A 17,665-nucleotide genomic window follows, 5' to 3' on the forward strand; every position below is an offset into this window, starting at 1 on the left:
TATGGGGCTCAAAACTGTTAAAATGAATGAATGAATGAATGAATGAATGAATGGTGTTTTATGGCTCGTCGACACCGTAATAATCTGGTCAAATTGCGCCAATCTATGTGCTATCGGAGATGATTTGCCTAATGCGCGGGGAGTAAATTCGCTGCAGGGGGAAACCGGAGTACCCGGAGGAAACCTGCGTGATCGAATAGGCTACTTCCGCACCTTGTCATTGAGGTCGGCGAGAACGGGATTCGTACCTCGACCAACCACCCGACCACCCTCAAAACTGTTGGACTAGTAAAATAGAATTTAATGAGATGATTTAAACTAAAGGCAGAACACTAACACATTTAGAACTTAGAATAAGGCCTTTTTTGAACCAGCGAGAGTGGAATTGTCCTATTTAGTATCTTGAAAATTCAAGTTAGTATCTTGAAAATTCAAGTTAGTATCTTGAAAATTCAAGTTACTAACTTGAAAAATTGAAAATAGAATAATAAAAAAAATATGTGGCCCTATTACGCTTCCGTAGAGTTACCTTCCATCAACTGTTAATTGCAATAAACAGCTCAACATTGGTTTTTGATTGTGTTTAACTAATAAATTATCTTAAAGGAGAATGCTATTGTTATTGTAAAAGTTTAAATTTATTAATTACTTAGTTCATGAGCTGAATCTAACATATGTTTTAACATAGAAAGATATCACAACTGCTATATCTTGATAGATATAATAGTATTATTAAAATCACGTTCGTAAGCATATAACTCGAAATGCTCCGAACAAAGAGAATGAGAAGCGTAGGTGTTTGTTGATGGAGACCATGTTCGCGCCTCGTTGACATCATAGTGTCATGCTGGTTAATTCGATACCGCATATGTGGGGTGGGGCGAAATGTGATGGGTGGAATGTACACAGATACTTATTTAGATAGATTGTCAGTATATAGCATATCACTGTAAGGTTGATATGGTTGACTAAGCAACAGATAACTGTTATAATGAAAATATAAGACACTAAGTCGTCCATTTATAAACATAAAGTGTATAAGTTTGTTAACATGGTTAGTAGTCATTAAGTAGGTGTTTTGTCACTAAGGTGTTACAACTGTGACTATTGAATGATATACACGACTTTTGTCCACGTTTTTGTATTCAGTAGTAATAGTTGTTATAAATGGTCACGCTTCCACACTAGTAGTGACATCTTTTACAGGTAGTTGCACACCTGCTAATTAATGACAACTGTATAATGTCTAACCACTTTCTATAGATACTAAATATTAGTTTAGAATACTGATTACTATTATGATTTAATGACAAAAATTGTCAACGGTATCATATTACCAATGTACTGTCAGTAAATGGTATACTGTCAGTATATATTATACTATCAACATATAGTATATTGTCAGTATATATTATACTGTATGTATATAGTATACTGTCAGAAAAGGAACTATATGCCAGCTGCATCCTCTACAAATTTTGTTAACAAAGTAGGCATTATGATCTAAATAGTGTGACAATTGTTCAACACTGATTATTCCGTTGACTGATAAACTATGTTTTACTTAATTTTTTTTAGATACTCTTTACAGTACTGGGTTATGTAAGACCGTTAAATGTTATACCACTGAACAAGGTATGCCACATCTGTATGTTTGTATACAAATAGTTACAATGATATATTAGGACGCAGTATGTGAAATTTAGATAAAGACCTGAAAGTTCTCGCTATAGTAGTTTAAAAATAGATAATGAACAATGACTGTATTGAAAATTTCAGTACCAAATTAAATTAATCTTATCGAAGTTATGACTTTTTGGAGAATAATGGAGTCATTGCTACCGTTGTTATGATAATAAAAGAGTTTCTGGCCACGTCATTATCCCAGGACAGTGATTTGTCTTTACTAAAGTCGAAAGTTAGATGAACTTAAGTTAATCCGGCTATGTTTGTGATTACAGGTGAATCATGTGGTTCTGGATATTGTGCTAATCCATACGATGAAAAGTGTATTAATAGCGTCTGTAGAGGTCAGTAAAATGTGAAAATATTAACAATTTTGGGTTTATGATTGGGGTGTTAAACATGTAAAATTGATATACTTGAGAACGGGTTTGTTACACGGCTGTACATTATCACCCCCTACATCCCAGGGCTTGATGAGTGGATATTTAACATGTAATATTGATATACTTGAGAACGAGTTTGCTTTATACGTCCTTACTATAACAATACACTGTCTGCAATACGGCACCAAAAAGGTATAGGTATTCGATGTATTTGCTCCACGTTGTATTAAATTTGACTTCTCCACGGACCTAATATAACTTTAATATAACTACTTTGTAACTCAAGAACACGTCGTTCTTCTGAAATGAGTTGTATATCAAGCACAGATACATAGGCACAAGCCGTAAATGATAGTTTCTATTAAGGTTTTACTGATAGCTACAGATACAATTGTAAATAGATAAACAGTAAATCCGTTTCAAAATCACACCAGTACTTTGGGGGTTGACCTCTCAATTGTAATACTATGTAGAAGTTATTTAAGTTCTCTAAATGATGTTCTGTTTAATATAGAAATTCGTTACCTACATGATGTGTGACGAAAACTAGGCTATAACTCACTGATATTTATGCCAGTATCCATTTCTGGAAGGGTGTTACTATCGTCCAGGCATCTGTTGCAGAGATTAGTACAATTAAATAGAAAAATGTTAACGTTAAATGGTGCCCAAACGAAACACTTACCTAAAAGTGGTAATTGTCCCGCCCCAATAGCTGACGTATCTATACTTTTTATATAAGAAGTATATAAGGAGGTTAAATTATCCTTCAGACATCATTTAGACATCATTTAGATGGGCATCATAGAGTGATCCCTGGTGAACGTGTAGCGGCTTCGTCTTAAACGCCGGGATTCAGACATAATACAGGGTTCTTGGTTAGAGACCAGGATAGAGACAACATGTAGTGTTTCAGCCGTTAGGTCTGAGTTCTGGGCTTGTTAAACGCATACTGTAGATATTATAGTAAACCATACCGTACTATCATAGATGTTGTAGTTTCCTGTACTATCATAGATGTTGTAGTTTCCTGTATTTCATATTTAAACATAGTGTCCCAGATTTATTTGATGATTGAGGTTTTATACACAACGTGGAAGTCAGAGTTAATTCATAATTGACACATTTAGAAAATACAGTTAAGGTCACATTAGCGTGCACGTGGTAGATGCCTTGGCATTTGGAATTCGATATAGGCCTCATAACACTCTATATGGCGTATGCCCGTCTTTATTTGAACAGTCGGAGCAGAAAGGTAGGACGTTAAACCACATTTCAGTTCATTCTCATACATCAATACCATTGTGTTTGAATATTAACTTTTACGTACCTTATTACTTATATAATAAAATTGAAACCTAAGTCAGGAGTATGTAAACTTCAGTTTATCAAATGTGTATCATCTCGATCCATACAAAATTTGAAACACTCATAAATAGTCGGTAGATTGTTAGCATAATCCAACTCACTGACGGTCAGTTGTAGTACTATGCCCTAGCGGCAACCAAAACAAATAGGTAACACCATGGCTATGGGTCGCTGGCTAGGACGGAAAGTACAAAGCAACAAAAACATCCCACATCCAACGTGTGAGCCATACTAGCCTTCTGATTGTCTAGTATTGTCTCTGGTTATATTGTAATTCTTTACTTTAGGACACAACTTTAAATATTGTGCATTTCGCAACTTGCTAAAGTTGTGATTACAGGAATAACAATACCACCGTTTGTTTCTACATTGTATGCCAAGCACTGGCTGGATACATAGGTTACAAGCTCAGATGAAAATAAGTCATCCTCCCTATCCTACTCCCATCCGAACTCGCCAGTGCGAGTCTGCTGATAGAACTTGCTACATCTTCCCCTCTATAATCTACATGGTATTCTGAAAATCGACCACAGCTCTGATGGTTTTCTAACCTTAGGTTTCGCGGCTATCGTTTATTTAATTGGCCAAATATGACATAATTAATTATAATGATTGGCTCTCAAGAGGCGAGCACTGTCCTTAAATGCACAATAGGATATAATTTATCCTTGACCTTAGATTTCATATCGTTCTATGGTTTCTATTTCAGTACGGTGTGATTATGATGGTAATTGTCTACATGGTACTTGTGACACAGGAACAGGCACGTGCAACGGTAAATATGCTAGTTCTTATTATGTTACAGATAGATGACAACAAGATATGTACCAAATGAATACAGGAGCTCAGACAGTTCCATTAGCATCATTACAACATGGTGTTAAGTTATATATATATTTTCACTGAGAAAGTATTTAATTCAGAACATTCTGATCTCACTGATCTAACCCACCACATTATGCTACCCTCACTAATCTGACAGTTTCTTAACGACATGCTAATCTCACTGAACTGACCCACCACACGGTTTGTTAACAGCATGTTACCCAGCACACGTTTTTTAACAGCATGCTACTCACCACACGGTTTGTTAACAGCATGCTAACCCCACTGATGGCCTTTACCATAACGCTATTTAGAAATCTGAACGGCGGGTCACTTTCTTTAGTCTTGTTTCAACCAATAATGGTGTGAATAGTAGGACCGTAGCGTCGTTGGCTTCGTATTGCGTCTAATTCAAAGAGCGCTAAAGGCGCTCTTTGGGAGAACCGATTGTTTCGCCAATAGGCAAATTGACCATTGAATGCGTCGATTTGTTCAGGGGAGGCAGCTGCCCCTCTCGCCGCTACCTACGGGCCTGGAATAGACGCTTAAATTAAAATTACCATAATGTAGCAATGACAGCGATAGAGAATCTCTATGGACGGTATCAGATGTGTTTAACCTTGTTGCTGCACAACTGTTCCTTGGTTTTCCTCGACGTGTTCTTGTCAATGAAATAATATGGGGTTAAACGCCCAACCGTTCTACATCGACTGGGTTATATTCTTATACACAAAACCTTGAATCAGTTGAAATCTGAACTACTGACATCTTGACCCTACCGACACAAGTATGTAGCTCTTTATTTCATTTTTTTAAATTCCCCATACCGACATACCGTCTAATTACATCTTTTTGAATGAGCATAGGTACATTGTACCCACATCTGTCTAATCTAACACGAATTAGTTAATCTCGTAGGTAGCGCTGACATGCGAACAACAAGGGCGCCTTGACAAATTTACCCCTATATGACAGGACTGTCTAATATCTTTGGTATCAACATGTTACTTTGTTGATGTAAAATAATGATTAATATTTACAGTTCCGTGTAAAACTTACGATGACTGCCATGGTACACAATGCATCGGCGGTTTCTGCTCTAGTAAGTATACAATTTTGTAATTCAACCCAACAACCCACTGCTTTGATTAAAAGTCATCTGTTTTAGATGTGACTGCAATTACTAACTTAATCGATTTAATGAGTAGTAGTAGCCCAGAGTGGTGCTTTTGTTAAACTCCCCCTCCCCTCCCCCGAGGTACCAAGGAAGCCAAAGAACTATTTAAATGATCAGTCTTTCTTTCTGCCGGTCTCGTGAGACTTTTATTTCACGTTACTTTGGTGCTAAATCAGAGAGAGGGAGAAAATCAGCTTCACGTCCATTATTAACGCCATTTCGGGACAAGCGCATAGATCAGTATTATTTCGATAATTCACTTGCGCGTGGGGTTCGTTAACAGTAGGTGAAAACTAGAGGACCCGGAGAAAAGCCACGAGTTTGGACAAGCCACCCTACTCCTTGTCACAAACAAGAGGAGAATCGAAACCATCCCACTTGACTAAATGAAACACCTTATTATCTAAATCCGATAGATAGTGACGTAAGTGTTTATCAGAGGTACTGAAGGTATTGGTCGGTCTTTACCGTCATTGATCTCTCTATCTCTTTCTCTATCTCTTTCTCTCTCACTCCTTGGAATAACCGAACTGATATCACTCCTGATTTCACTACAGAAAGCTCAATCAATCATAGTTGACGATAAACGAGTTTTTATGATAAAAATGTTGTTTTATTTATTCCAACTATTTTTGTATGTAATAACGTTCTATTTTGCCTTGGTGACGTAAAGTTTGGGTCAGATTAATATTCTGTTATTTCTTTAATTTTTTTCAATTGCAGCCCCAGCATGTGGAGAACCATATTGCCGTAAGTAAATATACATTTTAATGTTTTCTATAATTTAGAAAACTCAATAATTAGAACAATAGTGGTGGTTATCATAATCAGACCATTTTATTGGTTTCTTTAATTAAGACAACTGATTTATTAGAGTTCAGATTATTAGTGGTGTTTATCTCCACATAACATTTTTTACAGGGTTCATGTAAAGTCCCACTGTTACATGGCCATCATTATCTCCCAGAACATTTTATACAGGGTTACATGTAAAGTCCCACTGCCACATGGCCACCATTATCTCCCCGGGACAATTTATACACGGTTACATGTAAAGTCCCACTGTTACATGTCCATCATTATCTAATATAAATGTTCATTTCTTGAGCGACAAATCCATCCATAAGCATGCTCAAAGCGCTTTTAACAGCAATAACGTCCTGCCTACTGTCATAATTATGTCTCGTCAATTTTGCGTTAATGATATACATCCTCTGAGGTTCTAAAATTACTTCGTTTGCTACTCGCAAAACAGAAGATATTATTACATCATTATCTAAGGAAATATACGTTTTACCAATTTTCATACATCCCAAATCAAAAAACAGTCTACAACCATGATAAACAAGAAAATCTCGACCTAAAATTACGTTTCTATTCATATTGGAAACAACATGAAAAGCATGTCTAAACTTTTTACCCTTAATTTGAAATTCCAAATTTGCCCAGCCTAATAATTTCAGTTCAAGTCCATTTATACTGACTGTAATGTAATTTTACTTTTATTTAATTTTGGTTTATATTTTAAAGAATTATACACGTGGTCACTAATTAAAGATACTTGTGCCCCTGTGTCAACTAATGATCAAAACATTCTTTTTCTATTTTAATTAAACAAGAACTTGAACAACCAGATATATTTATATAACATAATGGCTTCTGATATTTACTCTTCCCGTCAGCCTCCCTGAAAGAGTTTCTTAGTTTTCCCGTTTGCACGAAGTTTTTGACCTAACCGATGGGGCTCTTTGATAAAACTTCGGATTTAATTTAATATAGTCTTGAAATTTCCTACAGTTGCGTTGGAAGTGTCCTTCTATTCCACAGAACCAACACGCCATACCTCGTCGATTACTCGCTTTAACCTCATTTACTACTCGCTTTTGACGACAATCGCGGCTCACGTGACCTCGACGATAACAAATTCCACACGTGCGGGGTCTTATATGGCCAATATCCATGGGTTCATGTTCCCTACTGTTCTGACTTGGTTGGGTATGCGGCGCTCCTAATCTCAACGCAAACCTTTTTCTAATATTTTGTTCCTGCCTAGCCATCTCAACTGTTGCGATAAATGTTTGCGGATCTTCACGCAATATTTTTGTTTTTATGTACTCTTGCTGAAGACCGTCAACGAAAAAACTAATCAATTGCCTATCAAATTCCGGCTGTCCGCTATAATTTGAAAAGGCTTCACCGGCTAAGGATAAAATCCTCACCGCGAAAACCTGTACATTTTCATCGGGTTTTTGTTTAATTTTCCGTAGTAACGCCAACGCTTGTTGGGTATCCGTAATTTCTGAGAAAGTGTTAATTAATTCTGTTTTTAATGCATCCCACGTCACATTTTCATTCGCTACCATCTGCCTTTGAATAAAATTACTCACCACTCCCCTACTTGATTGAAACGCTACTAACTTTACCTTATTCTCCGGGACTGCAGCGAGAACGCAATATTTTTAACCCAATCTTTAAATTGCTTCGGGTCGCCTTTGTATGGTTCAATTATATTCGCGACCGTATTCGTGGAAATCGAAGAAGACAAGCCTGACAATTGGGTACTTAAATTTCTGAAAATTTCCTCAGCCATTGTTTCAGATAGAATTTAGCGAAAACCAAAAAAGAGATACTCACAGAATAATTAATACTAACTGTCCTGGTATACGGCTCCAAATCTAACTGTAGTACTATCAGTTGTTCAATCTTCACGCTGTGTTTTCTTCCGTGACGAAGTTACAACTACAGTTCAGGTTCTTTTCTTAAAATACTTTATTTCTACAAACTGGAAGTGTTACAATTCTTCCTAGTCTCAAATAACTAAATGACTGGTGTGGCCGGCGGAGTGAGCTCTGCCGAATGCTATTTCCCCACCCTATTTTATAGGTGCCTATTCCTTTGTTTGAGGTGTTAATGTAAAGACTAATAACAACTAAGTTCTAAATATGGAAAAGACATGCACCCCAAACTGAACATCGAGAGGGATTGTTACCTTATTTGGTCAACAAATATGATATATGTTTTATAACAAAAAAAAAATGTGAATGACCAACATGCTCATTAATCTATAGCTCAGTTAACGTATCAAAATAACCGGCATATACCTTCCATATTTGTGGTTATGAAGTTAGAATCAATAATATGAAAGATAACGCTATTGTTCTAGCCATCATATTTCTGCATTCTTGTCTATAGACACCTTGTCTGGTTATTGTCATAATATTCATAGCCAATTTAATTTGCGTTTCAGAATTTAACTTATACCATAACTAATATATTGACAATGGAGAATAATTAATCAAAATCCTAATATTATTTTACATAGATGTTTCAAAGCACAAATTCTTTCCCTCCATATTACTACACTTACTACTGCTACAAAACGTTATATAAAGTTTTTGATGTACTGGACTAAATGCTGGATCATTATGACTCTTTTACTTTGATATACTGGACTACATGACAGATTTGTATGACTCTTTTACTTTGATATACTGGACTACATGCTAGATCATTGTGACTCTTTTACTTGGATATACTGGACTAATTACTAGATCATTATGACTCTTTTACTTTGATATACTGGACTAAATGACAGATCTTTATGACTCTTTTACTTTGATATACTGGATTACATGCTAGATCATTGTGACTCTTTTACTTGGATATACCTGGATTACATGCTAGATCATTGTGACTCTTTTACTTTGATATACTGGACTAAATGACAGATCTTTATGACTCTTTTACTTTGATATACTGGACTACATGCTAGATCATTGTGACTCTTTTACTTTGATATACCTGGACTACATGCTAGATCATTGTGACTCTTTTACTTTGATATACCTGGACTACATGCTAGATCATTGTGACTCTTTTACTTTGATATACCTGGACTACATGCTATATCATTGTGACTCTTTTACTTTTATATACCTGGACTACATGCTAGATCATTATAAAAAATTTTCTTTTTATAATTTATAAAGAGGTTAGACCAACAACTTCTACAAATAACACAATAAAAAATGACCTGAGACCAAAGGAAAAAGAATATTCAGGCCCCAAGCCATTGTCCAGTACGAATGTTGATGGATTACGATCCAGGGCGAGTAGAATGGATGAAAATAATACAAAGAAAATATCAAAACAGGAAGAAATAACCAATGAAGGTAAATTGTAGTCACAATTATATCAAATAATTGCTCGTTATCGCGACAGAGACTAAGGTTATTGACGGATTGCTTTTAAATATGTTATCGTGATTGGAGACCTTGGTACCATAGTTATTCCAGACTAGCTGCTACAGTCATTATGAAGTTATCGCCCCTGAGAGTCGGTTGCTCGTTATCGCGAAAGACGCAAGGGGCTTTGACGGGTTTCTTTTAAATGCGATGTGATGATTGCAGACCGTCAGACGTTTGGTATCAGAGTTATCAACCAATCAATCGTTTACTGACCATGGAAACGCGACCTTTGGGAGAAAAGTTTGAAAATTCAACCGTCGCTTTCACACACGTTTTCCCTGCTATGTCAGTCCGTCAGACGTTTGGTATCAGAGTTATCAACCAATCAATCGTTTACTGACCATGGAAACGCGACCTTTGGGAGAAAAGTTTGAAAATTCAACCGTCGCTTTCACACACGTTTTCCCTGCTATGTCAGTCCGTAAAAACAACAACTTCATTGTGGTCTAATATGGCCTGATCTGAATTAATCGTTAAGTGCCGGTTTTCGCGGGGTGTGGGGGTCTGTTAAATACCCACAGTTAAATCTGGGTGTGTACGAGGACACACAACACATCCCTATTTTCATACTAAAAATATATTTGGTGTACACAAAGTTGTAGGCATACACGTCGTCAAGAACAACCTGTACTCCTAATGAAATACCTCTTTGACAAATACAAAAAGGACATACACTTTTTAATTAACGTTTGTTATTTAATCATAAATGGGCATTATTTTATCGATAAGAATTTATATACTATAATACGTATCAATTAATATTTTACAGACCGGGCATGCAATAAAACACAGTGTGAAATGAATGGTGGTATTTGTTTTGTATATAAGTGTAAAAGAACCGGTTAGTAAAAACTCCTAGTCTTTGAGTCTAGTATTTTACCATCTGTCTTACCAAACATATTTTAACTATCTAACACAATTTGTATTAAACAAATCATTGATTATTATATTATATATTTTATCGTATTGGAGCAGTGATAACACATAAACACCAACCCCTTAATAACGCAATATAGTCAGTGTCTGTAAAGTGATGCGTGTAATCGCCATACTATTTTGTCATTGTGTTAAACGTACAGTCTGTCAGTATATATCACCCTGTAAGCATGTAGTATCCTGTCAGTATATAGTATACCGTCAGTATATAGTATCCTGTAAGCATGTAGTATCCTGTCAGTATATATTACAGTGTATATTATAGTATTTATCTTGGTCTCGAGACAACATCAATTATGTGTTATGTCGAAAATGAATTATAGGCCAGCTGCATCCTCCACAACGTGTGTTAACAATGTAGGCATCATGATCGAAATAGTGGCCTACACAGTGTGAAAATTGTTCTACACTGATTATTCTGTTGACTGACAAACTATGTTTTACTTATTTTATTCAGATACTGTTGAATATACTGCATTCCGTACAGCCCGTTTTGGTTATTTCGTTGAACAAGGTATGCTAGATCGGCATGTTTGTTGACAAATAGTTACAATAATATATTAAAGACGCAGTATGTAAAATTTAGACCTGACAGTTCTCGCTAAAATAGTTTAAAAATATATAATGAAAAAAGGATGTATTGAAACTTTCAGTCATGATAATAAACATAGTTTCTGATCCAGGACAGGGCAATGATTTACTAAAGTTGAAAGTTACAATTTAAGTTAATCCGATTGTTTTTGTTATTTCAGGCGAATCATGTGGTTCTGGACATTGTCCTTTCAATGCAAAGTGTATAAATGACGTCTGTAGAGGTCAGTAAAATGTGATAATATTAACAATTTTGGGTTTATGAGTGGGATGTTAAAAAATGTAAAATTGATATTCTTGAGAACCGTTCTGTTTTATACGTCCTTACTTTAAAACGACTATACATTACACTGTTTGCAATACGGCACCAAAAAGAATACGTCACGATCATAACACAGTGCTCAACTCATTTTTTAATGTTTTAAGATAGCGAAATATACTTCCCTACATGTGCTAGAGGATACAGGATACAGTTTTTGTGTTCAAAGCCTTATTTATCTCAACAGGGGCGGTTTACTGCAAGGTCAATACATGCAGAGACAAATGACTTAAGCAACTGTGATATATATAGTTTTGAGTTGAGCACTGACTTGAGAAAATATTACTCTTCAAATTACTCATTATTAAGACAAAAATCAAAACCGTTCATTTTCACTTTTAGACAGTGTATCTCTTTGCGTGTGAAATGAGGCCAGCAGATAAGCCGCCCATATGATCTGTTTATGTATAGGCAAATGGCCTGTTATTAACATACACTGGTTACCTTTAATAAAAGCAGCAGTGCATTTCCGCAGTTTTGTTTTGTTTCTGAATATCCCCTGTATTTTGAAGAGTATATATTTAGCCATTTCAGACTTGAGCGACAAAATAATTAACTATTTACTTCCTAAGCACCTCTCATTATCGTTGAAATATGGGAAGAAGTTTGCTTATTTTTGGGGAATAGTCATTCATACACAAGACAGGGATATTGATAACAGTCCCAGGTGCAGATATACAGGAGTGTGTAGGGGTACACGTTCTGGTTATACTATATTTTCCCAACTATTCTGGGCTGTCGGACAATATTGTCTTTTTGTCTTCATGTATTGGGGATTTCAACTACGGCTCACAAAAGGAGCAGGGCGTTGGCCGATAAGTTGGAAAATTAATATATTACTATTATTTTTAGAAAATTGTTTTGCATCGCTCCGCTCAGCTGTTCTTTTATACATATTAACATAAAATGCACATGCTAAGCTTCAAAGCTTTTAAAGTACTACAGTTGTTCGTTCGGGGTTCTTCTGATATCTCTTTGCCAGGAATGATGGGTGTTTCCATATATCGGTAAATAATCCAAACTACGCTACAGACATATGAAACGGAATTACCACAAACTGTTTTAATGTAAAATGTAACAATTTGTACATTTTAGACCATTTTACCGTGTTTGGAAATATCGTAAGAAAAGGTAAAAAAAAACTGTTTGCATCGCTGCGCTTGACAAGAATCTCATTTGCGCTAACCCCTTTGCAAAAATCCCGTATCCTCCCCTGGGTCTTTTGTCAAATTCAAACTGTATAGGTAGAAATTTTAAAATATAATGCATGTAGTATTTAATGTAACAGACACATTTCACTCAAACATCTTTATTCTTGAACTTGTAACAAGCTTGAAGCAATAATTAGGCTACTCATAGATCAGTACATCATAGAAAGAATGAACTTGTTTAGGCATAACTTTCTTCATAATTTGCAGATCGTTAAAGTTTCACCTGGATATGGGCCTCTTTACTTGAAATAGAGATACCCAATTGACTTTAACATCGGCTTTAACTCTGACTACCAGTGTTTTCCAATCTTGATCCTCAATAAACAACTTGAATAATAAATGTATATTGGACCTATACTGAATCATGCTTATCATGTTTACCGTTCGATCACCCACTTTCTTCCCGGGGCTAATGTTGTTTAAATAATTATCACTTGTGTTATGACCGTGACGAATAGGTAGTTCGATGTATTTGCGTCACGCACGTTGTGTTAAATTGGACTTCTCCGCGGACTTAATATGACTTCAATATAACTCATTTGTAACTCATGTACACGTCGTTCACGTTGTATATCAAGCACAGATTAATAGACACAAGCCGCAAATAATAGTTTCTATTTAGCTCTTACACGGTAAAAAATGTGCTTTTACTGATAGTTAAAGATACAATTGTAGACAAATTAAACAGCAAATACGTTTCAAAATCACAGCTGTACTTTGGGGCTTGACCTCTCAATTAAACTCGACAGACACTTCCGTCAATCGGATGACACGAAAAACCGAGGTCCCGTGTACACGTTAGTGTAATACTAAGTAGAGGTTATTTAAGTTCTCTAAATGATGCTCTGTTTAATATAGAAATTCGTTACCTACATGATGTGTGACGAAAACTAGGCTAATGAAGTACCTCGCATTATTCTACTACTTTCTTAGACTAACTCATTGATATTTATGCCAGTATCCATTTCTGGAAGGGTGTTACTATCGTTCAGGCATCTGTTGTAGAGGTACAATTAAATAGAATAATGTTAACGTAAAATGATGCCCATACGAAACACTTAACAAAAACAAGTTGTAACTGTTCCGTCCATATAGCTGACGTATCTATACTTTGTATATAAGAACGAGCGAGGTTAAATTAATCTTCAGACATCATTTGGAGTTCGTAGAGGGGCATCATAGAGCGATCACGGGTGAAAGTGTAGCGGCCTCGGCTTAGAGGCCGGGATTCAGACATAATACATGGTTCTTGGTTAGAGGCCAGGACAGAGACAACATGTAGCGTTTCAGCCGTTAGGTCTGAGTTCTGGGCTTGTTAAACTGATACTGTAGATATTATAATAACTCATAACGTACTGTCATAGATGTTGTAGTTTGCTGTATTTCATATTTAAACATAGTTATAAAAACAGTGTGTCAGAGTTATTTGATCATTGAAGTTTTATACACAACGTGGAAGTCGGAGTTAATTTTTATTGCCACATTTGAAAAATACCGTTAGTGTCACATTAGCGTGCACGTAGAAGATCCCTTTGCAGTTTGAATTCGATATAGGTCTTTATGGCGTATGCCCGTATTTATTGACCAAGCCGGAGTAGGACGTTAAATCGCATTTCAATTCATTTCATTTCTAAAAGGAACGAGGAAATCTGGACATTCTCATACTTCAATACCATTGTGTTCGAATATTAACTTTTATGTACTACTTATATAATAAAATTGAAACCTAAGTCACAATTAAGTATGTGACGCATACTCTCTCCTCTGCTACATATTTATTAGCTTTGTGATCGTCTAGTATTTCATATCGTTATATGTTTTCTATTTCAGTACCGTGTGGGCATAATCATAAATGTACAGGTGGTTCTTGTGACACAGTAACAGGCACGTGCAACGGTAAATATGCCAGTTATTTTTATTATGTTACAGATAGGTGACAACACGATATGTACCAAATGAATACAAGAGCTCAAACAGTTCCATTAGTATCATTACAACATGGTGTTAAGTTATATATTTTCAGAACATTCTTATCTCACTGAGGTGGAATTCGATACAAGAGTAGGCCATAGGGCCGCTGTCCTGGCTAACCCCACTGCTGGCCCTTACCATAACGCTATTTAGAAATCTGAACAGCCCACTCTCTTTAGTTTAAACCAATAATTGTATGAATGAGCGCTTGAATTAAAATCACCATAATGTAGCAATGACAGCGATAGAGAATCTCAATGCACGGCATGCCATGACGACGAAATATCAGATGTTTCCTACCTTGTTGCCGACAACTGTTCCTTAGTTTTCCTCGATGTGTTCTTGTCAGTGAAATTATATGGGATTTAACGTCCTACGGTTCAGCACCGACTGGGCTCATGACGACAGTATGTTCTTATATACATACTCTTGAATCAGTTGCAATCTGAACTACTGACATCTTGACCCTACCGACACAATTACGTAGCTCTTTATTTCAGTATTTTAAATTCCCCTACAGTCCAGCACTGACATAAATATTTGCTCATTTCCAAATCACAAAATCAGACCCACCACATAACCATACGGCCATAAATGTCTAATTACATCGTCTTTGATTGAGCATAGGTGAATTGATGTATCCCCCCCCCCATATGCGAACTGAAAAGAAACCTTGACAAATTTTAGAGGATAAAAAAAAACAGAGTTCAATGTATCCCTATATGATATGACAGTCTAATATCCTTGGTATCAACATGTTACTTTGTTGATGTGAAATAATGATTAATATTTACAGTTCCGTGTGATACTCCCGCTGACTGTACTGGATTTCAATGTATCGGGGGTACCTGCTATAGTAAGTATACAATTTTGTAATTCAACCCAACAACCCACTGCTTTGATTAAAAGTCATCTGTGTTCGATGTGGCTGCCATTACTAATTTAATCAATTTATTGAGTAGTAGTAGCCCAGAGTGGTGCTAATTCCGATAGAAAGTGATGTACGTGTTTATCGGAGGTCCTCAAGATATTGGTCGGTCTTTACCATCATTGATCTTGTTCAGGAATTTGAAATGATGGCATGAGGTCGCCCAACTTGGTGTCCAATTTGCTGATGAACATTTATCATGCCAATAATTTGCCACCATATGTAGCCCCGAATAATTTATGGCGGTACTGAGTGCTACATGTAAACATTACCAACTTGAACGAACGTTACTGTATATTTTAATAAATCGTTAAGGAAAATGCCCTATTTCCTTAATTCACTTTCTTAATGACTTTAGTGTAAAAAGTATACCTAGTAGTTGTTATATATTAAATATATATATACAAACAATATATTCGTATTGGTCTAGATCATTGTCACCATGGTTACCTAGTAGTTATATATATATATATATATATATATATATATATATATATACAAACGGTCGTATTGGTGTAGATCACTGTCACCATGGTTATCTTCTAACAGTTTAATCCCTAGTTGACAATAAACGAGTTTTTAGGATAACTCTGATAACTATTTTTGTTTGTAACGGATTAATATTTCAATTTTGTTCAATTGCAGCCCCATTATGTGAAGAACAGATTTGCAGTAAGTAAATATACATTTTATTGTTTTCTCTAATTTAGAAAACTGAGGTATTAGAACAATAGTGATGGTTATCTATGGAAGGATAACGTTGTCAACATTAATGACAATGTCCACTGTACAAAATAACAGTAATGGGCAAAATAACTATTATACTGTACTTTGTATTATTGAAAAGTGTATTCTGTATTTTAACACTGTGACATTGGCATTGTGGTGCAATGGAAATTGCAAATTGTAAATCTAAAATACATATTTTGAACTGCGGACACATGTATTTAGCACCGTGTACATTGAAATAATATTGGCAACGTTATAATTCCATAGTTATCTCCCCAGAACCTTTTATACAGCTTCTTTTTCTTCCCTGGATCTCGCCATTTGCTCTCCGACCCTGTATCAGGACTGTACAAGGGGAATACACGAAGATTTATGTGGTAGTGACCACTTTCCTATCTTGATTAATAATAATGGCCCCTCTCCGGTCGAAACACCCCAGCGGTGGAAGTTGCATAAGGCTGACTGGGCTATTTTCAAATCTTTATGTCTCTTCTCGTTTGGTGCAAAGGGGTTAGAAGATGCACATGAGCCCATAGCAGGCGATTCCACAAAAAACGCCTGAACCAAAACGTTTCAATAAACCATGGTATAATGACGATTTACATTTTTCAACACTCTTAATCTTACTGGGTCTTTTAACCGGATTTGAGTTGATGGAAATTTCTCTCTCCTTATCGCATGAAGCCACAATAACTCCCATTCCCTAAACCGGGTAAAGATCATACGAATCCTACCAACTATCGTCCGATCGCTTTAACTAGATGTAATTGTAAAACCATGGAGTGATTGATCAATCGAAGGCTTGTTTGGTACCTTGAGTCCAACAACCTCCAATGTCTATTTCGGTTCCAAAATAATGAGCACTCTTCGTCACCTCTTTCCATTTGAAACGTTCGTCCGGGACGCTTTCATCCAGACACAACATTTAGCTGCAATATTTTTCGATCTGGAGAAAGCTTATGATACTACATGGAAACATGGTATCATGCGCGACCTCCATAACCTCGGCCTACGAGGTATCTTTCCTGTCTTCATTAAAATTTCCTGGAGATAGGTGATTTAAGGTACGACTGGGATCAATATTTTCTGACCCATTTCCTCGGGAAATGGGGATAATTGGGGAACTGTTTTATCTCTTTATGTTGACGACTTTCAGATGTGCTATGGTAGTACAGACATGCGGATTGTTTTATTGCAGCATTGTTTGAATTCACTTCAACAATGGGCAACCGAAAATGGATTTGGTTTTTCGAAATCCAAGACTGTCTGCATGCATTTCTGTCAGAAACGAGGT

The 17,665-nt window shown here is 36.1% G+C and overlaps 1 protein-coding gene across 1 annotated transcript in view; it reads left to right on the forward strand.

Annotated features, from left to right (window-relative positions):
- The window catches only part of LOC126814983 (prestalk protein-like), a 70,423-nt gene that overhangs the window by 46,372 nt on the left and 6,386 nt on the right, over window positions 1-17,665 (forward strand). The window contains exons 17-23 of the mRNA XM_056099463.1: window positions 9,429-9,611; window positions 10,456-10,527; window positions 11,080-11,136; window positions 11,375-11,437; window positions 14,574-14,639; window positions 15,511-15,570; window positions 16,288-16,314. Of these exons, the coding sequence (XP_055955438.1) occupies window positions 9,429-9,611; window positions 10,456-10,527; window positions 11,080-11,136; window positions 11,375-11,437; window positions 14,574-14,639; window positions 15,511-15,570; window positions 16,288-16,314 (528 nt within the window). The remainder of the gene's footprint in view (window positions 1-9,428; window positions 9,612-10,455; window positions 10,528-11,079; window positions 11,137-11,374; window positions 11,438-14,573; window positions 14,640-15,510; window positions 15,571-16,287; window positions 16,315-17,665) is intronic.

This window comes from Patella vulgata, chromosome 3 (genome assembly GCF_932274485.2).
Source record: "Patella vulgata chromosome 3, xgPatVulg1.2, whole genome shotgun sequence".
NCBI lineage: Eukaryota > Metazoa > Mollusca > Gastropoda > Patellidae > Patella > Patella vulgata.